The following is a 24,085-nucleotide window of genomic DNA, read 5'->3' on the forward strand; positions in this document are numbered from 1 at the left end:
GATCTCGAGCATCTGCAGTTTTTTTTTCTTCTCATTTCTCTCGGGTTAAAAATTATATCACTTTCAGATTAATATGGTGGGTAAAAATCTGAACTGGATAATTGTTTTATCACGAGTAAAATAATGACTAATTTTAGTGGCTTCTGCACAGATCCTCACTTAAGTACAATTTCAGTTTGTATTTAATTATGACTTCCCTCATCCTCATCCTCTTTGGTATTAACCTACATGAACTTCGGCGCACTCCAGATCAAATATATTAACATAATATCATGCAACTGGTCTGAACATTTGATGAATTTTGTCTTTTTAGCTGCTTCCATCCCTATGGTAACGGCAAGAAACTAGATTTTCTGCAGCTGGGAATTAAAAATGGGAAATATAAAATTATTTTTCAGTTTCTGGGATCTCTCCAAGTTATCATCAATTACTTTCTATAATTTGCTCCAGTAGTATGTCTACTGAGTTTCTTGAATTCCAGTTTCTGGTTGATCCCAATTGTAATGTATTCAGCAGTTTATTCCCCCAGACAAAATCCCTTCAGTCACCCTCTCTCTTTCCCACAAGAAACTCCAGAAAACCTACCTTTTGACCTCTTTAAGTCGCGCGGTGTCATGCGGCATGCCTGCAAAATGACTGAATATTTTAAAATGCTATGATGTTGTTGACTTCAATTGGAAACTAGCCAGCATTTGTATTCTCCTGATTATTTGACGACTTGAATAAAGAAGGGCAGCTAACTCTACAGAGCCATTTTAATTACCTTGATGTCTGCATTCTGCTTCATGAGTATGTCAATGGTATAGGACATTTCCTTCCAGGACCCCTGCTTAGTTCTGGCTTTCTCCAGAAGTTCCTCCGCCTCTTGCTTAGCTTCCAGCCACTGGTTGGAATCCTTCAGCATTTCCTGCAGCTGCTGGGTGCGAGACTGCAAGCGGCTTTGCACCTCATCCCACTGGCTCTGAACCTTTTCAACTAGAGGAAAGTAATAGAAATTAAAATGAAAGGCCATGTCACAAACCAAGGTCACTTGTACTGCAGAGCTGTAACCATTCGGCCACTCATCAGCCAGAGCTTTGCAATTAATGTACCAGGAAAACAGTGTTGAACAATGCATTTCATTTATTTAAGATCTAAAATCAGACATGAAGCCTGAACTGGTGTATCCTTGATTCATGACCATGAGTAACAATTGTGTCGCACTTTTAGTTACCACATCAAGTAAAATTCATACCTAGATTTTATTTCATTGTGACAGAATTTATGTTAAGGCAGTCTGAAGAATAAATGTGTGCAGAATGGCATAACAAGCCCAATATTCCCAACATTATTGGCATCAAGACTCTTTTTAAACAGCCTTTTAACAAAATGTTTTGCTTCTGCTGTAATGCACTTAAATAAATGAATCTGGCATCTGTTCCAGGTTGTCATAACCCTGTTATCCTTTCACTTAACAAGAACATGGCATCCACTTATGCTTTTGCTGTATTGTGCGGTGTAGAGCAAGTGAAGAGCTCTGTAATCTACGGGCAGGCACAAAGTAACAGGATTAAGGCTAATTTGATAGCATCATGGTTTGCTTAAAGCAGAAAGAAATGCATGTCCCTCAATGTGAGAAATAACAAGGTAACACCAATTAATATGTTTTTCTTTCAACCAACAATAGTTTGACTTGGGGTGGCGCAGCGGTAGAGTTGCTGCCTTACAGCAAATGTAGCGCTGGAGACCCGGGTTCGATCCCGACTACGGGTGCTGTCTGTACGGAATTTGTACCTTCTCCCCGTGACCTGCGTGGGTTTTCTCCGAGATCTTCAGTTTCCTCACACACTCCAAAGACGTACAGGTTTGGAGGTTAATTGGCTTGGTAAATGTAAAAATTGTCCCTAGTGGGTGTAGGATAGTGTTAATGTGCGGGGATCGCTGGTCGGCACGGACCCGGTGGGCCGAAGGGCCTGTATCTCTAAACTAAACTAAACTAAACCCTCAGCAAGTTAATTTTGACCATACAATAAGTGATGTCTTCTATAGATTCAAAGGTCATTTTAAACACAGAATCAACAGTGCTTCATGAGTAGAGATAAACAAACTTGAGCTCTAAAACTAATCACATCTTAAAAATGTATTTTCTACTGTAAAACCAAAACTTTGTTCTATAACCAAAATTAATTGCAAGTTATTGTTATCCCAGACTGTAATAATTCACTTGAGATTGGGTGGAAGGAGGTTTCAAAGGTTTCCAATGAATCTTAAGTGGAGAGGTGGTGGTGTGGTGGGGGGGGGGGTCTGTTTTCGCTAAACCTGTGGTGTCAGGTTGAGCTCAGTTTTCATTATAACTGACAGAAAAACAAAAAGGAAAAAAAAATTGCAGTGAAGTGGATGTAATTGCACGACACAATTCAGGCTGGGAAAACCTGCCAGTCTTTAGAATATAGAACAGAAAATAGTCGAAGCAGATGCTGGTTTACGGCATGGTGGCGCAGCGGTAGAGTTGCTGCCTTACAGCGAATGCAGCGCCGGAGACTCAGGTTCGATCCTGACTACGGGCGCCGTCTGTACGGAGTTTGTACGTTCTCCCTGTGACCTGCGTGGGTTTTCTCCGAGATCTTCGATTTTCTCCCACACTCCAAAGACGTACAGGTATGTAGGTTAATTGACTGGGTAAATGTAAAAATTGTCCCTAGTGTGTGTAGGATAGTGTTAATGTGCGGGGATCGCTGGGCGGCACGGACTTGGTGGGCCGAAGGGCCTGTTTCCGCGCTGTATCTCTAAATCTAAAACAATCTAAAGAATTTACTGAGGAAAGACACAAAATGCTGGAGTAACTCAGGCAGCATCCCCAGGGAACATGGATAAGTGAACCTTCTTCAGACTGACAAAGGTTCCTAACCCGAAACGTCACCTGTCCATGTACTCCAGGGATACTGCCTGATCCGCTGAGTTACTCCAGCAGATTGTGTCTTTCCATAGAACAATATAACACAAGAACAGGGCCTTCCACCCACAACCTCTGTGTTGAACATGTTGCCAAATTAAACTAATCCCCTCGGCCTGCATGTGAACCGTATCCTTACAATTTCCCTCAGGCCACAATAGATCAACAGGGGATATGATCTCGTAGGCTCTCCACTGGAGCACTTGGGCAATGAAGACATGTTGTTTATAGACTCCAGCTCCGCATTCAACACCATCATCCCCTCCAAACTGGTTCCAAGCTCAGAGAACTGGGTCTCTGCGCATCCCTCGGCAACTGGATGCTCAACCTCATCAATAGAACACAATCGGTACAAATTGTCAACATTTCCTCCTCGATACCTGGGAGCACAAGGGCACCTCAAGGCTGTGTGCTCAGTCCCCTGCCCTATCCACTGTAAACCCATGACTGTGTAGCTGGATACAAAACCAACTCAAATTTGCCGATGACACCACTGTTGTTGGATGAATTACGGATAATGATGAGTCAGAGTATAGGAGAATGATCGATCGCCTGACTGGATGGTGCCAGAACAACAACCTTGCACTCAACGTCAGCAAAACAAAGGAACTGATTGTTGACTTTAGAAGAGGAAGATCAAGGATCCACAAACCTGCCTTCATCAACAAGTCCCACCAGGTACCGACCAACCGTGGATAACCTGGCGCAGTCTCAACAGACTGTGGACAGGCATGGGGAGGAGCAAATCCAACGTGCTGAAGTGGGGATACACTGAAGATGCGGCAGGCTGCGAATGCGGACGGGGCCTCCAGACTATGGAACATCTCCTGAGATGTGACATGCTGCATGACACACGCACTGTAAATGATCTTGCAGAGGCCAACCACGTGGCACTAAAATTTGCTCACTATTGGCAAACAGCTGTGTGATGACACGAATAAATAAATCAACAGGTCGATGGTGGAAAGAGTCAGCAACTTCAAGTTCCTGGGCGTGCATATCTCTGAAAATTTGTCCTGGATCCAGCACATTGATGCAATCACAAAGAATGCCAATGCCTCTACTTCTTGAGAAGATTGAGGAGAATCAGTATGTCAATGAACACCCTATTGAACTTCTACAGGTGCACAGTAGAGAGTATATTGTCTGGTTGCTTCACAGCCTGGTTAGGCATCTCAAATGCCCAGGAATGAAGGTGATTACAAAAGATGGTGAACACAGCCCAGTCCATTACAGGTATTGATCTCCCCACCATCGAAGGGATCTACAGGAGGCGCTGCCTTGAAAAGGCAGCCAGCATTGTCCGAGATGCACACCATCTTGGCCTCACTTTCATTTCACTCCTGCCATCAGGAACAAGGTGAATGAATCTAAAAACCATGATGTGCAGGTTCAGGAGCAGCTTCTTCCCAACAGCCATCATCCTATTGAACACTACGAACTCCAACTAAACTCCAAACTGCCTTGGAGGCAGGAGGGACTTTAGGCTTTGCACTATATTGAGTTGTGCACTATATTGAGTTGTTTTAAATTTAATGAACCATGTTTTTGTTTGTTTATTACATTATCTTTTGAGTTAGGTGTTTACAAACCTATTGTGCTGCTGCAAAGTAAGAACTTTATATCACTCTTGACTCCATTCCTTGCATATCCACATGCCCACTCAAAAGCCTCTTAAATGCCACTATCACACCTGCCTCCAACAGCGCCCCAGGAAAAGTATCCCAGGCACCCAGCACTCTCTGTGTAAAATACTTGCCCGGCACGGCTCCGTTAAACTTTGCCATTTTCACCTTAAAGCTATGCCCTCTATTCTTTGTCAGTACACCCTGGGGAAAGGTTTTGACTGTCTACCCTATCTCTGCCAGACTGAATTGTATACACTTCTATCGGGTTAATGCATAGCAATGACGTCGTTGAATTTGTGCTAGCTTCCGTTGTTTTCCCCAGTCATAGAATATTAATTTCCTTCTGCAAAGAACAATTCACTAATTTCCAAAACAGTACTTATCCAACTCACCAAGTCCTTCACGATTCTGAAAATACAGTGTGGATTAACAACCTAAACTGAAAGTTTATTCTACAAATCAACCATATTTATATGGATTTTCCTTCTTAATCTTTAAGAAAGCTTGAGTGGTAAGTTCTTTCCCCCCTCACATCCTTTAGTATTGAATCCAAGAGAACTAGCCTTGTATTTTTCCAATCCCTGCCAGACCTAGCTTTAATTATACAGACTGTTTCATATCCACTCAGTTTTCTTCAGCCAAATTGCTTTTGGTAGACTTGAGAGTTATTCATGAGTTCAGTTCACTTTGTCACTCTTCATTGCATCTTTATTGATATATTTACATTCGTCAGATGTAGAGAGACAAGAGGGGCAAGGCAGTCTTGTTGCAGAAACTGATAAAAAATGACTGCAACTGAGAAGTATTTGGAGAACTGTGTTCTTGGCCATGAACCTGTGGAACATTATCTAATCAACAAATTGCTTTTTGTGAAGGTGAATTGTATCAAGGTTTCGATAATACTTAATGGACTGGATCTTCTTCATCTCAGTGACCTTCTGCAATGAATGGTGAACACTATTTACTCGCTTGCTGCTGACTATCCTCCCAACACAACCTCCATTCCTTTTCCAAGTAGCGTTATTTCATTTGCGTCTCTTTATGTTTCAGTTTCTCGGGGTCAGAGAGACAAGAGATTGTGAAGCACTTCATTTGTTTTCAGAGCATAGAATGAATTCAAGGCAGAACAGTTTATCCCTGGAACAGTGAGTGGTCAATCTGTGCAGATGTTGGTTATGAATTTGTTGAATTTGTGGGGATCGACTTTTCAATATCACAGGTGTGCTTTTTAACAGCCGTAAAATGAGTTCCTGATGAACCCGAGTAATTTTGGACACTCTCTGCAGCTGTCAACCAAAATCTAATTTAAAACAATTTTATTTCTGTGTCTCCAGGAAGAGATGATCTTCTACTCCCACAATGTCTGCTAGGGGTTAGTTGAGAGCTGGGATTGAGATAGACACAAAAAGCTGGAGTAACTCAGCGGGTCAGACAGCATCGGGTCGAGACCCTTCTTCAATCGAGAACCTTCTTCCTACACATTGAGATTGTTTCTTTGTGTTGAGAAAGTTTCCTGAAATAGTTTATTGAGGAAAGCTGGAGTAACTCAACAGGCCAGGCAGCATCTCTGGAGAGAAGGAATGGGTGACGTTTCGGGTCTTCAGACTTGGGAACTTAATTCAAGTCAACTTTTGCAAGCTTCTCACGATCTTTCATGCCCTTTTACCTGAAAGATATTCTGTCAGCCATGTGTCTGCCACTGAAGATGCCCAATCTGCGCTAGTCCCACCCACCCGCATTTGGCCACTATCCCTCTAAACCTTTCCTATGAATGTCCCTTTCCAAATGTCCGTTAAATGTCATTATAGTATAGTTGCATCCTTTTACATGGAAATCCATCATATGTTTTTTGAAGACAGACACAAAATGCTGGAGTAACTCAGCGGGACAGGAAGCAACTCTGGAGAGAAGGAATGTGTGACATTTGGGGTCGAGAACCTTCTTCAGACTCAATGTTTTTTGACATCAACTGAATCATTTTTACCATCCAGCTCATCACTTCAAGAACACAAATACATTTTAGACACAAAATGATGAAGTAACTCAGCAGGACAGGCAGCATCTCTGGATAAAGGAATGAGTGATGTTTCAGGTTGAGGGTCTCGACCCGAAACATCACCCATTCCTTCTGTCCAGAGATGCTGCCTGTCCTGCTGAGTTACTCCAGCATTTTGTGTCTATCTTCAGTATGAACCAGCATCTGCAGTTTTTTCGGACACAAATAAATGTTACACAGCCTGTTATGTGGCACTGCGGAAGACAAATTATCATTCAGTGCTTTCTTTTGTTCAGGTAATCAATCTTTCTTGAGTGGCAAATCTTGAATTTGAGGCCTTTTCTGTGTGGAATTGATGCACTAAATTGTGTGCCACGGTCAACTGGGGATGATTTGAACTCATTTTTCCCCCCAAGTTGGTGGGGTAGCAGGGGCTCATAACATGCTCCATTGCATTACCACTCCATCAGTCTGACGAGGTGATTGGGAAGATGAAGATAGACACTAAATGCTGGAGTAACTCAGTGGGTCAGGCAGCATCTCTGGAGAGAAGGAATAGTTGACATTTCGGGTCGAGACCCTTCTTCAGACTCAGACTTCAGAGGTGATTGGGAACATCCTAAGCAGGATCTACAGTAAGTTGGCCACCTATTTAAAACATCTGTCATATGAGGAAAGATTGGAAAGACTAGGCTTGTATTCACTGGAGTTTAGAAGGATGAGAGGGGATCTTATAGAGATGTATAAAATTATAAAAGGACTGGACAAGCTAGATGCAGGAAAAATGTTCCCAATGTTGGGGGAATCCAGAACCAGGGGACACAGTCTAAGAATAAAGGGGAGGCCATTTAAAACTGAGGTGAGAAGAAACTTTTTCACCCAGAGAGTTGTGAATTTGTAGAATTCTCTGCCACAGAAGGCAGTGGAAGCCAATTCACTGGATGAATTTAAAAGAGAGTTAGATAGAGCTCTGGAATCAAGGGGTATGGGGAGAAGGCAGGCACAGATTACTGACTGTGGATGATCAGCCATGATCACAATGAATGGCAGTGCTGACTCGAAGGGCAAAATAGCCTCCTACTGCACATATTTTCTATGTTTATATGTTTCTATCTGACATATTGAAGTGTAATGGCTTCAATCACCATTTCAGGTCAAAGTTAGTCCGAGTGCATGTGTGCTGCATGTCTCAGAGTGATCACAACCCAAGAGACAGAGCACATGTAAGCATGGTAACCTGAAGATGCTGTCTCTCCAGTCTGGAGATGAGCGGTCAGCTAGTAAGCGAGGAGAATTGCAGTGAAATCAATAACTAGATTTGTAGCAGAGCCCACACAAGTAATATCTTAAATTTTTGAGCAGGAAAGCAAGATGTGCCACCATTATTTTGGGATCACCAATTTGTGATAAAGATGCATCGCAGTTCACCTTCCCTGGATACCAGCATTCAGCTCTGCCAGTGTGAACCATTTGAAATGTTTCACTCATGACCCTGCAGTAAAAGACATGTTGTCAGATCTTTTGTGTTTTTTGTTGTTTTTGTCTGAATTGTAGTTTTAATATGGTGTAGTGTTTGTATGTTGTGGGGGGGGTGGGAGGGAACGGGAACTGTAACATTGTCTCTCCCGAACGGAGACGCGACCTTTGTTTCTGTGTCGTGTCTCCGTTCCCGCTGCGGCCTACCACCGGCCATGCACCTGGAGCTGGCGGGCTGCGGCTGGGACCACCTGGGGCTCTGGTTCGCAGAGCCCGCGGCCCGGACTCACCACCTGCGGCGCTGGCTGCCATCGGATGCTGCGGGAGCGGGTGCGACTCGTCTCCGGAGGCTTCGGCGCGGGCTGCCTGGACGTCGGAAGCACGCAGGGCCCCTGGGTGGGGGCCGACATCGGGAGCTCCGGCAGCATCTTCGCCCGCCCCGAATCAAGGGGCTTGGGTTGGCCTGCCGCGGACCTTTCACCGTCCGGTGTGGCCTGAAATAGGCCGCGGGATTTTCTCCGCCCGGCGCGGCGCTTCAATGTCTGGAGCCCCGACCACCCCGATGTGGCAACTCCAACAGCCTGACCGCGGGAGAAGATGGCAGGGGAAGAGGAAAGACATTCTGGCCTTCCATCACAGTGAGGAGGGACTGGAGGAGACTCACTGTGATGGATGTTTCTTTTGTTTGGTGTTAGTTTATGATTGTATGTGTTATTGCATTTTTATTGATTAATCTTATTGGTCGTATTGTTGAACTGCGGGTAATGTTTCATTTCACTACACATTTGTGTGTATGTGACAAATAAACGACTATTGACTATTGATTGTGGAGTGCTTCAGGGTGTTAAAAAGGAATATCAACTGGAGCACGGAGCGCAGATTCAATAGAACCAGTGAGGATGTGGGTGGCAGGGCGAAGATCAACAGAAATAGAAAGGGGGAGAAAAAGCAATGCGACGCCCACACAAAGTGCAGAGAATGCATGACGTTGTGAGGGACTTGCTCAAGCAAGTGGTGCGACAGCTACAGCTGCAGACCTGATGCGGGGGAACAGATCTGCACCCAGACTGGCACCGTGTACGTGGGCCCAAGGTCGACCTGAGGAGCGTTGATTAACGAAGAGTCCTTGAGGTGCAAATCTGTCATTCCTGATCGCAGCAGCACATAAGGACGATGATGGACGCCTGCAGTGTGGTCGAGGACTGGCCAGCAGAGGGAGCCGGAGGTCAGACAAGGCAGGCCGCATGAGTGCTGGAGGTCAGACAAGGACGGGCCAGAGGGTGCCGGAGGTCAGACAAGGACGGCCAGCAGAGGGAGCCGGAGGTCAGACAAGGATGGGCCTGAGGGTACCGGAGGTCAGACAAGGACGGGCCAGAGGGTGCCGGAGGTCAGACAAGGACGGGCCAGAGGGTGCCGGAGGTCAGACAAGGACGGCCAGCAGAGGGAGCCGGAGGTCAGACAAGGATGGGCCCGAGGGTACCGGAGGTCAGACAAGGACGGGCCAGAGGGTGCCGGAGGTCAGACAAGGACGGGCCAGAGGGTGCCGGAGGTCAGACAAGGACGGCCAGCAGAGGGAGCCGGAGGTCAGACAAGGATGGGCCAGAGGGTGCCGGAGGTCAGACAAGGACGGGCCAGAGGGTGCCGGAGGTCAGACAAGGATGGGCCGCATGGGTGCTGGAGGTCAGACAAGGATGGGCCAGAGGGTGCCGGAGGTCAGACAAGGACGGGCCAGAGGGTGCCGGAGGTCAGACAAGGATGGGCCGCATGGGTGCTGGAGGTCAGACAAGGATGGGCCGCATGGGTGCTGGAGGTCAGACAAGGATGGGCCGCATGGGTGCTGGAGGTCAGACAAGGATGGGCCGCATGGGTGCTGGAGGTCAGACAAGGACGGGCCAGAGGGTGCTGGAGGTCAGACAAGGATGGGCCGCATGGGTGCTGGAGGTCAGACAAGGATGGGCCAGAGGGTGCCGGAGGTCAGACAAGGACGGGCCAGAGGGTGCCGGAGGTCAGACAAGGATGGGCCGCATGGGTGCTGGAGGTCAGACAAGGACAGGCCGCATGGGTGCTGGAGGTCAGACAAGGACGGGCCAGAGGGTGCTGGAGGTCAGACAAGGACGGGCCAGAGGGTGCCGGAGGTCAGACAAGGATGGGCCGCATGGGTGCTGGAGGTCAGACAAGGATGGGCCAGAGGGTGCCGGAGGTCAGACAAGGATGGGCCGCATGGGTGCTGGAGGTCAGACAAGGATGGGCCGCATGGGTGCTGGAGGTCAGACAAGGATGGGCCGCATGGGTGCTGGAGGTCAGACAAGGATGGGCCGCATGGGTGCTGGAGGTCAGACAAGGACGGGCCAGAGGGTGCTGGAGGTCAGACAAGGACGGGCCAGAGGGTGCCGGAGGTCAGACAAGGATGGGCCAGAGGGTGCCGGAGGTCAGTCAAGGACGGGCCAGAGGGTGCCAGAGGTCAGACAAGGACGGGCCAGAGGGTGCCGGAGGTCAGACAAGGATGGGCCGCATGGGGGCTGGAGGTCAGACAAGGATGGGCCGCATGGGTGCTGGAGGTCAGACAAGGACGGCCAGCAGAGGGAGCCGGAGGTCAGACAAGGATGGGCCGCATGGGTGCTGGAGGCACAGGATAATTTCATTCCAAAAAGGAAGAAAGATTCTAAGGGGAGTAGGAGGCAACCGTGGCTGACAAGGGCTGTTAGGGATGGAATAAAACTAAAAGAAAAGATGTATAACACAGCAAAGAGTAGCCAGAAGCCAGAGGATTGAGAAACTTTCATAGGACAACAGAAGGTAACAAAACGTTCAATACGGGCTGAAAAGGTGAAGTACGAGGGGAAGCTGGCCAAGAATATAAAGAAGGACAGTAAAAGCTTCTTCAGATATGTTAAGAGAAAAAGAGTAGTAAAGTCAAATGTGGGTCCCTTGAAGGCAGACACGGGTGAAATTATTATGGGTAGCAAGGAAATGGCAGAAGAGTTGAACAGGTACTTCGGATCTGTCTTCACTAAGGAAGACACAAACAATCTCCCAGATGTACTAGAGGACAGAGGATCTAGGGGGGGTAGAGGAACTGAAATAAATTTTCATTAGGCGAGAAATAGTATTGGGTAGACTAATGGGACTGAAGGATGTTAAATCCCCTGGGCCTGATGGTCTGTATCCCAGGGTACTCAGGGAGGTGGCTCTAGAAATAGTGGACGCATTGGTGATCATTTTCCAATGTTCAATAGATTCAGGAGCAGTTCCTGTGGATTGGAGGGTAGCTAATGTTATCCCACTTTTCAAGAAAGGAGCGAGAGAGAAAACGGGGAATTACAGACCAGTTAGCCTGACTTCGGTGGTGGGAAAGATGCTGGAGTCAATTATTAAAGAGGTAATAACGCAGCAAAGTCCAAGTCAGCATGGATTTCTGAAAGGAAAATCATGCTTGACTAATCTTCTGGAATTTTTTGAGGACGTGACAAGTAAAATGGATGAAGGGGAGCCAGTGGATGTAGTGTATCTAGACTTCCAGAAAGCCTTTGATAAGGTCCCGCACGGGAGATTGGTGACCAAAAGTTAGAGCACATGGTATTGGGGGTAGGGTGTTGACACGGATAGAAAATTGGTTGGCAGACAGGAAGCAAAGAGTTGGAGTAAGCGGGTCCTCTTCAGAATGGCAGGCAGTGGCGAGTGTTGGGGCCGCAACTCTTTACCATATATATTAATGATTTGGAAGAGGGAATTAAAAGTAACACTAGCAAGTTTGCAGATGACACAAAGCTGGGTGGCAGTGTAAACTGTGAAGAGGATGTTAGGAGGTTGCAGGGTGACCTGGACAGGTTGAGTGAGTGGGCTGATGCATGGCAGATGCAGTATAATATAGATAAATGTGGGGTTATCCACTTTGGCGGCAGAAACAAGGAGGCAGATTATTATCTCAATGGAGTTAGGTTATGTAAGGGGGAGGTTCAGCGAGACCTGGGTGTCCTTGTACACCAGTCACTGAAAGTTGGCGTGCAGGTACAGCAGGCAGTGAAGAAAGCTAATGGAATGTTGGCCTTCATAACAAGAGGATTTCAGTATAGGAGTAAAGAGGTTCTTCTGCAGTTGTATAGGGCCCTGGTAAGACCACATCTGGAGTATTGTGTACGGTTTTGGTCTCCTAATTTGAGGAAGGACATCCTTGTAATTGAGGCAGTGCAGCGTAGGTTCACGAGATTGATCCCTGGGATGGCGGGACTGACATATGAGGAAAGATTGAAAAGACTAGGCTTGTATTCACTGGAGTTTAGAAGGATGAGAGGGGATCTTATAGAAACATAAGGATGCATTCCCAGTCCACTACTACGCTACCTTTACTCTCACCACTGTACAGCCAAATTCAGCTGAAATTCCATCCACAAGTTTGCAGATGACACCACTGTGGTGGGCCGAATCGTGAACAATGACGAGATGGCGTACAAGGAGTAGATAGTGAAATTTGTGACATGGTGTCAGGGCAATGACCACTCCCTCAATGTCTGCAAGACAAGGCAGTTAGTTATTGGCTTCATGAAGCACGGTGAAGTACATGGCCCAATCAGCATCATTTTGGTGCAGATGTAGAAATGGTTGAGAGCTTCCAGTTCCTTGGTGTTAATTTTGCCAATGATCGGTCATGAATCAACCACATTAATGCAACAGGCAAGAAGGCACACTGGTACTTCCAAAGGAAATTCAGCACATCTCCAGTGACTCATACAAACCTCGACAGATACACTGTAGAAAACATACTGTGGAATGGCGTCACAGCTTGGTTGGGGAACAGCTCTGCCCATGACCGCAACGTTGCAGAGTTGTGGATGTAGCGGACTCCATCACACAGACCAGACCTTCCTCCATTGCCTCCATCTACAGTTCATGCTGCCTTGTTCGTTCCTACTTCTCACCCCGGTCATTCCTTCTCTCTGCTCCCATCCAGCGGGTGGAACAGAAGCGTGCAAGCGCACACCACCAAACCAAGGAATAGCTTCTCCCTCACCGTTATCAGGCTTCGGGATGGTCCTTCAAGAAGCTAGGATGCTATTCGATTAATCTCTACCCCACTGAAAACATTGAAGTAAAGATCTGATGCTACCCTACAATGCGCTACAATGCTGAGAACTGTATTCTGCACTCTGTATGTTCCCTTTGCTCTATCGTACTTGAGTTTGAACTAATTGTATCTACACTTGGTATATCTGATCTGTTTGGATAGCATGCAAAACAAAGATTTTCATTGTTCTTTGGCAATTATTATTGTAACAATAATAAATCTAAAATGTCAAATGCTTCCAGCCTTCCATATTTCCAAAACCCACACTTATTTTCCTTGCAGAGTGCAGGGCTCCTGTAACTCGTCCTTCTTTCTGCTGTCATTGGTTCAGGATCTGCAGCAACCTTATTAAGAGCTGAGATATTTCCACAAGCATTAAAAATATTGCAACAACTTCCCTTTGGTTCCACTGGAGAAACAAATTGAGTGCACTCCAGACTGTAATTAAGTCTTCATTGGTAAAGCTACATTTAATAAGCTTATCAAAGCACATTTAAAGTCTGGCATATGTTACTCAGCAGGTCTGCTTATTTACTAAAAGTGTAATTTGCTGAAAATTTCATTTGAAAATGAAACATGAAAATAATTAATACATCATATGATTCCCCCCAAAATATAATTCAAAAGCTATTAACTTTAATGACCAGGAGAGCTGCTGTGGGAGTGCTAATATTTTTGAATTTACTGATGCAGTGGGCATTATGGCCACTGTGACAGGCCTAATCTACGGTTATCTGGAACTCATTACTTATCTAATGAACTGTAACGTGAAGGACTATAATAGTTTTTACAGCTTCTCGAATTGCCCCGCTCAGCTTTGCAGCCAGGCATATCATTTGCTAAGGAGTGCAGGCCCTATATTTCCACGCATTTATGAACAATAAGGCATCCACTGAACGGAAAGTATCCATCTTTTGAAATAAGGCAAAGCCACTTCCATTCTGCCGGTAGTTTATTGGTCTGAGTTACAGTGCAGTTTGCAGGATACAATTAGTTTAGGTTCCTTCATTGTGAGCAAACTCATGCAAACAAGCTTACTCTCCAGGTTGGACACAAAATGCTGGAGTAGCTCAGCAGGACAGGCATCTCTGGAGAGATGGAATGGGTTTCTTCAGACTAAAGAAAGGTATCGATCTGAAACGTCATCCATTCCTTCTCTCCAGAGATGCTGTCTGTCCCACTGAGTTACTCCAGCATTTTGTGCCCATCTTCGGTGTAAACCAGCATCTGAAGTTCCTTCCCACACATTAGTCTCCAGGTTGCTGTTTTATAATTGCACCATTGTGTAAAGGGTATGGCTAGGTCATGGTTTGACCCACGGGATGCTGTGATTCTCTGGCAAGACCCTGAAAATATAAGATGGTTCCCTGCATGAACTCTTGCAAAGATGCTGCCACCTTCTCTTCAGCACATCTTCCTGGCTTGCACTTTTGTTCATTGTGTAATAATTTGCCTTTAGACTTTAGACTTTGGTGACACACAGCAGAAACATGCTCTTCGGCTCAGCGGCTCTGCACATTAATCCGACACATTAGGGACAATTTACAATTTTATCAAAGCCAATTAACCTACAAACCGGTACATCCTTAGAGTGTGGGAGGAAATTGGAACACGCGGAGAAAACCCATGCGGTCACAGGGAGAATGTACAAACTCCATACAGACAGCACCTGGGTTTCTAGCATTGTTAGGCAGCAGCTCTCACTGCGCCACTGTGCCGCCCTCAAGCTTTAGGGGCTGGCTGATTCACGTGGAACTGCTCAGCTATGGGGTCAGTGGAGAACGTGCTGGTAAAGACTGGCCAATATTGGCAAATTACATATTGGGCTGATGCAGCCTGGGGGTAGCACTGAGAGGGCACTGTGATCGTGCTGTTTGAAAGCTGTAGGACTAAGGCTACAGGGAGAGGCAGGCATTGAGAACTATCCCAGCGAGGCAGGGGCCTTGCCTATTTATAGCTGGATTGCTTGTGGATCTTTTGCAGAGTGCGACATATTCTTTGAGCTTTTATGAAACACAGAAAGCAATTTGGCCCTGAAAACCATGATTAAATGGGACGAGTGCTTAACTAAATGTGCGGTTTGGCATGTGGAGCAATGATAGTTGTTTCTGCAATGGAGTCAACAGGGCAGTGAAGGCCATTGCCCCATTCAGCTGCTTTGGCCACTGGATTATTACCAAGACAAACAGGCAATTAACAGCTTTGGTGCCATCAAATGCGAAAAAACCCCAAATTAAACAAAATAATTCCACTTTAAAAACTGACAGCAGTACTTTGAGAAGAGCCAAAAACAGCCCAGAATCAGTTCCTGAAAGCACACTGTCACCAGGGGGTGGTGCAGGATGGCTGCCTCGCCTACAGTCTGTCTGTCCTTTTCAAACTCTTTTTGTTATTTTTGGTAAGTTTAAAAAGTTTGTGTAAATGTTCTCTGTTTTGTTTTACGTGGGGGGCAGGGGAGGGGGTCGGGGGAAACTTTTTTTCAATCTCTTACCTTGCCGGAGATGCGATTGTTTTCCGGATCGTATTTCCGGATCGTATCTCCGGTCGCTCTGCGGTCTAACATCGTGGAGCTGGAGGCCTTGCCTGGGACTGACCTTGAGCCCCCGCGGGGGCGTGGACACCATTTGAGCGTGCAATACCTTGCCTGGGATCGACGCTCCAACCGCAACCTGTGGACTTTAACATCAAGGAGCTCGCAGTCTCGGGTTGCGACCGGGCGGGAGCACCAAGCTGCACGAGGTTGGACTGGTCCCGGCGCCCGGCGTGGGGGAGCTGAGATCCCCCTCCCCACCCCGATGCAGGAGCTGGATCGCCCCGACGGGGAAGGCCCGCCGCCAGCTATGGGAGTCAAGATCGTCCCGTCAAAAGGAAGGCTCGAGGCCCCCGACCGTGGGAGGACAAAGAAGGGAGAGATTGAACATTTTTTCGCCTTCCATCACAGTGAGGAATGTGGAGGAGTCACTGTGGTGGATGTTCATGTTAACATGTATTTTGTGTGTCCTGTTGCTTTTTATTGGTATGACTGTATGGCAAATGAAGTTCCTCGTATGTTGCAAAACATACTTGGCTAATAAAGTATGATTATGATTGTGTTAGCCTCATTAGGTGCACTGATTGTTTTTTGGCAGGGGTGGACAATTCCTGCCGTTCTAGGTTTATTGCCAGGATAAACAGCTCTGGGCTCGAAAGAAGCATCTGGCTTCAGATAGACACCTTGCAAAGCTTCAGTAGGCGATTGTAAATCAATCATCTCGCCATTGAATGTTCTCAGTTGAGCTCTTTTTAAACTCTTTTCCTCAGGTGTTTGGTGTGAGCAGTACCTGCTGCACAAGAGTGTGTTTTGCACACAGTGCAGTCATGATCCTAAGTGTGGTTCATGTCATTATGTTGATTAGATTGGCCTGGGCACAACTTCACAAGACACAAACAATACAGGACTTGGGTGGAAGTCTTAAAAGAGAACAACTCTCCCACAGGTGTAGCACAGTGGTCCATTGGTAGAGTTGCTGCATTACAGTGCCAGAGACCCAGGTTCAATCCTGATTATGGGTGCTGTCTATATGGAATTTGTATGTTCTCGCTGTGACTGCGTGGGTTTTCTCCAGGTGCTCCAGTTTCCTCCCACATTCCAAAGACAAGTAAGCTAATGTTTTGGTCCACAAGACACCTTCAGGGGTCTTGTAGAGTCCATGCCTCGGCGAGTCGGCGCTGTTTTGGCGGCACATGGAGGACCAACAGCATATTAGGCAGGTGGTCATAATGTTTTGGCTCATCATATTCCATGAGTATGTTCTCAACATCTTTCTTCACCATCTTGCCTCACTGACAGTTAGTTCTCTGTATCCTCTATCCACATGCATGTGTTGTATGCTAGTTAAGTTTTAAGCTGTCGCTATGTAACATCAATACAGCCTTGAGTCTATACAATGCTTTTTCCATAGTAAAATATTCCATGCCTCTTCGTAGGGGCAAAGCCCCACAAAGTTTGCATTAAATCATGCAAGGAGGCACTAGGGTAGGTAACCGAAATAGTTAAATGAAATAGTAGGGTTAATTTAGGGAACATCTCACGGAATAAAGAGAGGTAAAAATGTACAAAGGTTCAGGGAAGAAATTTGAGAACTTGGCCGTTAAAGGATGGTCATCAGTGGTAGAGTGATTACATTTAAGGATGATCAAATAGTCAAAATGAGCGATTATGAATGGTGAAAAGGCTGAAAGAGATCACAGAGGCAGAGAAAGATGAGAACATGGATGGATTTGCAAACAAACTGAAGTATTATTCAATCAAGTTGTTGCTAAACTCACAGACAGTGCACATTTGTGAGTGGTAAATGCAAAGCTGCAGTTTCAGACATTGGCGTGGAAGTCCCTCGACATGAAGGTGAACAAAACAGAGATGGGCAGGAGAGGCATTCGATAAAGAGGTAGGTGAATATTTCAGTGATACTATACACATTGCAGCAGGCATTCCTTCTGGCATATCGGGATAGACTGATAGGTGGCCAAAACCAATTTCTGGGTCAAACATGACACTGAAGTTCCGAACCTTTGCACTATAATGGTTTGACAATAAAATAAATAGATTAGAAAGTAACTGTCTCTTCTGAACTCTTGTTTTTATGACTGACCAGACCAAGTGGACCCGTTGGGCCCAAACCTCTCCTGCAATGGTGCAGCACCCTCTCCTCCCCAACTCCCCCCCTCCCCTCTCCCCTCCCTTTCCCTCCCCTTCCCCCCTCCTCCCTCCCCTCCTCCCCTCCTCCCTCCTCCTCTCCCCCCCAACTCTACCCCCTCAACCCCCCTTATCCCCTCCTCCCTCCCCTGGAGACAGATTTAAACTTTAAAATGTGAATAACTTAAAAAATATAACACCAATTTCAATGAAACCTTTTCCATTAGCACCAAAGGGATGATGGTGAGTAAGGTAGGTCTAAAATTGTCACGCTATCGTGTACCGTTTTGGCTATAGCTCAGGAACAAACAAACAAACACGAGTTTTTGTATATAGATGAAAGATAATGGTTCGATTTGTTGCTACATGTGGTTTTATGCTGCAGTACTCTTGAACTTTGATTGAACATGTCCTTTGACACATTCACAATGCACCAACTAAAGAGGCAGTCAGTGCATAACTGGAGCAAGGCCTGGGACGCAGGAATATGGGGGCAGGAACTGCCATTCAATCCCTCATGCCTGTCCTGCCATTCAATGCCTTTGTGGCTGATCTACCCCAGGCCTCAACCCCTCCTCTGTTCCATTCCCCAGAACCCTCCATTCACTGGTCCTTCAAATAATCATCGGCTTTCTCTTTAAATGATCCCCCATGATCATGTATCCACAACTATCTCTGACAGAGACTTTTGAAGATTCATCACCCTTTCAAAGTAGTTCCTGTGCATCAAGTTTGAAATGACCTCCCCCTAGTCTTGTCCCTCTGTCTCCATGTCCAACATTGTCCTGCTATTAGAAACATCTCTTGTTATGTCCTGCAAGGATCTTACATATTTTAATAAGATCATCCCTCATTCTTCCAAAGCCAAGCCACAGAGGTCCAATTTCTTTCACTCCTGAAGATGGGACAAACCTCTCATCCCAGGAATTAGCCGAGTGAATCTCTTTAATCAGCTCCAAAGTCAGGATATCCTTTTTCAATAAGGTGACCACAGCTATATACAGTATTCAAAGTGTGGTCCCAACTTGCTCTGCCCCAAGAAACGAACAATGATTCTTCCCGCACAACATTGTGTGGACAGATAGTGAGGCCATCACTCCATGTGGTGTCAATGTCAGCTATTCAAACGTTTAGGAAGCAGGACGTTCCACTTTCTAAACCTTTAATGCTCGTCAATGCGCCTGCAGGGGGTAAAAATGAAGGCACCTATGAAGCCTGAGTTTAGGACTAAAACAACAGAAACAAGAAGAGGAATGACAGAAGGGAAAAGAATGTTTGGAAATGATAAGTTGTCAATTTTGCAGAGGTAGGAATGTTGGGACATGTGGCGAGTAAAGGCAGATCCAGACTGGGAGGGACTCATCACATTGGGCCAGCTGGCCGCTTCTTCAGGGCACTGTGTACAGGACAAACAGTGGCTGGCTCAAGAACAAAAGCTTTGCATCACATCATTAAGGAAGCAGCTGGTTTTGTAGCCCATTTTTCACATCTCCAGGATACCCAGAAGCGCTTTAAAATCCTTTGTTGTTGTGCCCGATCAACAGGATGGTTAGCATGAGCTGGCTGCCATAACCGGTGAATTAGGCATGCTACCTGCTTTGCAGCAACTGGAGAGAGACGAGTGGTGAGCTCGAGTGAAGGCCAGCCAACACTGACCTACAGTGTTTTATTTGTCACATATGCAACTGCACAGTGAGATTCTTTTTGCATATTTACACCTGCAGGCGCCATTTCAAAGTCCAAATTCTGGTCGTCCGCGCGCTTGGTTCCCGATCCAGGTAATCCCGAGGCTCCTGCCGGGTCGCTTCCGTCGCCGTCAACCGGATCGGCCCACGAACCGACGTCCCTCTCCTCATGTCCCGGGAGTGACCTTGAAGGCACTGGAGGCATTATCCCAGTTGACCTTCCTTCAGGCCCTCGGTCCACACGCCCAACAGCTCCAGTATCCTCTTGGTTGTGCTGTCCGACGAGCATTCTGTCGGGCCCTGCCGAGTGACAAGCCTTCCTGAGCCGTCACCTGAGTCTCCTTCTTCCACATTTCACTCTTACCTCTCCAAAAATCTTCCATCCTCTCACACACGAACCTTGAGTTCTGACAGGTTAGTCTGTCATTTACATTTCAACCGCATGAGGCAACGAGGCCACATCCTCAAAATAAGAAACAAAGGCATCCAAGTGCTTTGAAAGATTGATCCTCCCAGACAGCTTTGCTGGGGAGGCCACTGGCTTCTTGTTGGACAGTGAAGCCATAAAAGGAGTAGGAAAAAAACTGAAGATGCTGGTTAAAATCGAACTGACTGAAGAAGGGTCTCGACCCGAAACGACACCCATTCCTTCTCTCCGAGATGCTGCCTGACCCGCTGAGTTACTCCAGCATTTTGTGCCTACAAGCCATAAAAGGATATGGGTGCTCAATGCCTGGACTGGTAACTGGGGCAGCACTGGGTCTGTTCAATGGGGCATAACTGACTGGTGAGGGAGCTGGGACCGTTTCATGGGGCACCGTGCTGCAGACTGGTTGATGAGGCAGAATGATGAGAACACTTGTTGGGATGGGGCAGTGAGACCACTGGACACATATTGACGGGACAATAGGGTTTGGCACTGGCATTGATAGTGAAGCACAGTGACTGTAATGGCCTTTGATGTTGGCTCTGGTTGCCGAGGATGGGTTAATGAGGCATGTGGCATTAGGACTGGTAGATACATTTCGGCACTGGGAATGGTGCAGGAGTTTTGATGCTGGGATGCGTTGATGAGGCACAGTGCCAAGAAAGGTTGATGATCTGTGGCAACAGAAATAGTTGATGGGATTTTTTGATGGGATGGGTTGATGTGACAAGGTGTTGGACTGGTGGATAGGGTTCAGTGCTGGGAATAGTTGACAGGTTTCCGCACCAGAACAGACCGACTAGGTTCAGTGCTGGTTCTGTTTGTTCAGCAACAACAGGGCTCGTTCCTCAGGCTGAGCCAGATTTACAGTCTACGTCAGCTACCCATTCACTGTTATTTCCCATGCGACAAAATAAACCGTGTCACCAACTTTCTTGCCGTTTGATGGTCATCAAAGCTATGGAATGAGCTGTTGGAGGAGGTAGTCCAGACAGGTACGAAGGAACATTGAGACAGATACGAAGGAACATTGAGACAGGTACGAAGGAACATTGAGGCAGGTACGAAGGAACATTGTGACAGGTACATGGATAGGACAGGTTTAGAAGGATATGGCCAAACGCAGGCAGGTGACACTAGTGTGGATGGGGCATGTTGGCCGGTGTGAGCAAGTTGGGCTGAAGGGCCTGTTTCCATGCTCTAAGACTCTATGACTGTCTAAGATTCACCAACCCACAGCAAAGGTCATCAGAAGCAGGGATTCCAGTCTGTTGCTGTTTATCACCCCACAGAAGTTACCTGGAATCCCTCTCAGTCCAGCGAGGTCTACCTGTTCAGTCACGGCAGTGAAACTGGGAACATTTCTTCCAATGTCATACATTTGCCTTATTTAGCAGAGCAGTTTGAAAAACTGCAGAGGATGCTGTTACTTTTCCAGTCACATCCTTGTTGGAAATTGGAAGCTGTATGGCTCCAATTGGCTCCAATGCTTCTGCCTTACTTACCCGTGCAGAATAAGGTTTAATGACATCAAACCTCAACCCGTTTTGTACACTCATACAAATCATGAGCAATCAATCCCGTCCTGACCTTCCTGTCCTATGCCTCCTCCGTTGCCGGAGTGAAGCCACACACAAACTGGAGGAAAAATACCTCATATTCCACGGGTACTTTATCGCCCAGTGGTGTGAACACTGAATTCTCCAATTTTAGATAACTACAAAAGCCTCCCTCTCTCTACACATTCCTTCCTCAAGCTTCACAATTCTCAACTCTTCAGTCCTTTTGTCTCACACCTTCTGTCTTTTCATCTCTGGCCTTTGTCCTACCGTCTGCTTACAAACACCACATTCCCCTGTATCAACTTATTAACTGCAAGGCTTTGACCTGCTCCTCTCTTCCAGCTTTCTCCCCTCCCCTCCCCAACACACAATCAGTCCGAAGAAGAGTCCCAACCCAAAACATCACCTATCCATGCTCTCCACAGATCCTTCCTGACCTGCTGAGTTACTCCAGCACTTGGTGTCTTTTATTGTACACCAGCATCTGCAATTCCTTGTATCTACATCTATATTCTTCAGCTTATTTTAATTTAGTTTAGCTTAAAGATACAGCTCGGAAACAGGCCCTTTGGCCCACTGAGTCCGTGCCGACCAGTGATCCCCGCACATTAAAACTACCCCATGCACACAAGGGACAATTTACACTTATACCAAGCCAATTAACCTACAACTCTGTACGTCTTTGGAGTGTGGGAGCAAACTGAAGATCTCAGAGAAAACCCAAGCGGTCACAGGGAGAAGGTACAAGCTCCACACAGGCAGCACCCGCGGTTGGGATCGAACCCGGATCTCCGCCCTGCAAGCGCTGTAAGGCAGCACGTCTTATTCACTGAATATGAATTGTCCAGTGAAGTAATAGCATTTTAAGTTGAGTCACTCCAGTGCAGGCTGCAGATGGACAGATGTACAAGAGCTGCACAATGTGGCGGTGCACTTGTCCAGTACTTACTGCGATCTGTGATGATGGCTCGGGCTTCCTGGTTGGTCGTCTTGTTCTTCAGGTTCTGTGCTGCAGTGATCAGCTCGTCCAGCTGAGGGCGCTTTTGATCCAAGTCTTGCAGAGTGGCCTGGAGAAGGAAGAACGATGGCTCTTAATCATGAAGGTAGACACAAAATGCAGGAGTAACTCAGCGGCTCAGGCAGCATCTCTGGAGAGAAGGACAAAAGTCCCGCCCCCCCCTGACATCAGTCTGAAGAAGGGTCTTGACCCGAAACGTCACCCATTCCTTCTCTCCAGAGATGCTGCCTGTCCCGCTGAGTTAATCCAGCATTTTGTGATACCTTCGATTTGTACCGGCATCTGCAGTTATTTTCTTACACTCTAAACAAGGAAAAGCATTCACAAGGCAGCAGTCTTACTCCCTGTGATACAGGCAAAAAAACATTGGTTTCCAGATGTGGTGTGACGGACTCGACACTGCCAATATTAATAAAATTAATGAACGCAAACGTGCAAGGTTTACAAATCCACTCGACGGATTGTAAAGTGACTCAATGACAATTTTGAAAATGCCACGAGATTTGCCCATGTGTGCATTCACATCTGCTGCTCTCAGCTACTATTCCAAACTTAGCTATCAATTTTTAATTAATAGCCTGTGTTGATCCTCGATTTCATGGTTACTGGCAAAAAAATGTTTTTCATCTATATCCATAATGTAGTGGATAAAATTAAATATATACACATTATTTGACAAAACATCCATTTGCATGGCAGTTTCCACATTACCATGTGGTCAGAGGCACTAGATTGCTTTTGGACATTACAAAAAGAAAAGATAGGGCAGGGCGGAACAATGGCGCAGCGGTAGAGTTGCTGCCTTACAGCGCCAGAGGCCCAGGGTCGATCCTGACCACGGGTGCTCTCAACATGGAGTTTACTCCGGTTTCCTCCCACACTCAATAGACAATAGGTGCAGGTGTAGGCTGTTCGGCCCTTCGAGCCAGCACCGTCATTCAATGTGATCATGGCTGATTATTCACAATCAGTACCCCGTTCCTGCCCTCTCCTCATACCCCCTGACACCACTATCATTAAGAGCTCTATCTAACTCTCTCTTGAAAGCATCCAGAGCATTGGCCTCCACTGCCTTCTAAGGCAGAGAATTCCACAGATTTTCAATCTGAGTGAAAAAGTTTTTCCTCATCTTCATTCTAAATGGCCTTCCCCTTATTCTTGAACTGTGGCCCCTGGTTCGGAACTCCCCCAACATTGGGAACATGTTTCCTGCCTCTGGCGTGTCCAATCCCTTAATAATCTTATATATTTCAATAAGATCCCCTCTCATCCTTCTAAATTCCAGTGTATACAAGCCCAGTTGCTCCAGTCTTTCAACATATGACAGTCCAGTCATTCCGGAAATTAGTGATCCACCCTCAATAGCAAGAATGTCCTTCCTCAAATTTGGAGATCAAAACTGCACACAATACTCCAGGTGCGGTCTCACCAGGGCCTTGTACAACTGCAGAACGATGTCTTTGCTCCTATACTCAACTCCTCTTGTCATAAAGGCTAACATGCCATTAGCTTTCTTCACTGCCTGCTGTACCTGCATGCTTACTTTCAGTGACTGATGAACAAGGTCACCCAGATCTCTTTGTACTTCCCCTTTTCCTAACTTGACATCATTCAGATAATAATC

General features: G+C 46.5%; 1 protein-coding gene across 9 annotated transcripts in view; it reads right to left on the reverse strand.

Moving 5' to 3' along the window:
• dmd (dystrophin) overlaps window positions 1-24,085 on the reverse strand; it is a 1,595,363-nt gene that overhangs the window by 347,535 nt on the left and 1,223,743 nt on the right. For all 9 annotated transcript variants that reach the window (XM_078408877.1, XM_078408870.1, XM_078408878.1 and 6 more), the window contains 2 exons: window positions 22,393-22,510; window positions 764-975 (listed from right to left, as the gene is read on the reverse strand). In XM_078408877.1, coding sequence (XP_078265003.1) covers window positions 764-975; window positions 22,393-22,510 — 330 coding nt within the window. The remainder of the gene's footprint in view (window positions 1-763; window positions 976-22,392; window positions 22,511-24,085) is intronic.

This window comes from Rhinoraja longicauda, chromosome 12 (assembly GCF_053455715.1).
Source record: "Rhinoraja longicauda isolate Sanriku21f chromosome 12, sRhiLon1.1, whole genome shotgun sequence".
NCBI classification, from domain to species: domain Eukaryota; kingdom Metazoa; phylum Chordata; class Chondrichthyes; order Rajiformes; family Arhynchobatidae; genus Rhinoraja; species Rhinoraja longicauda.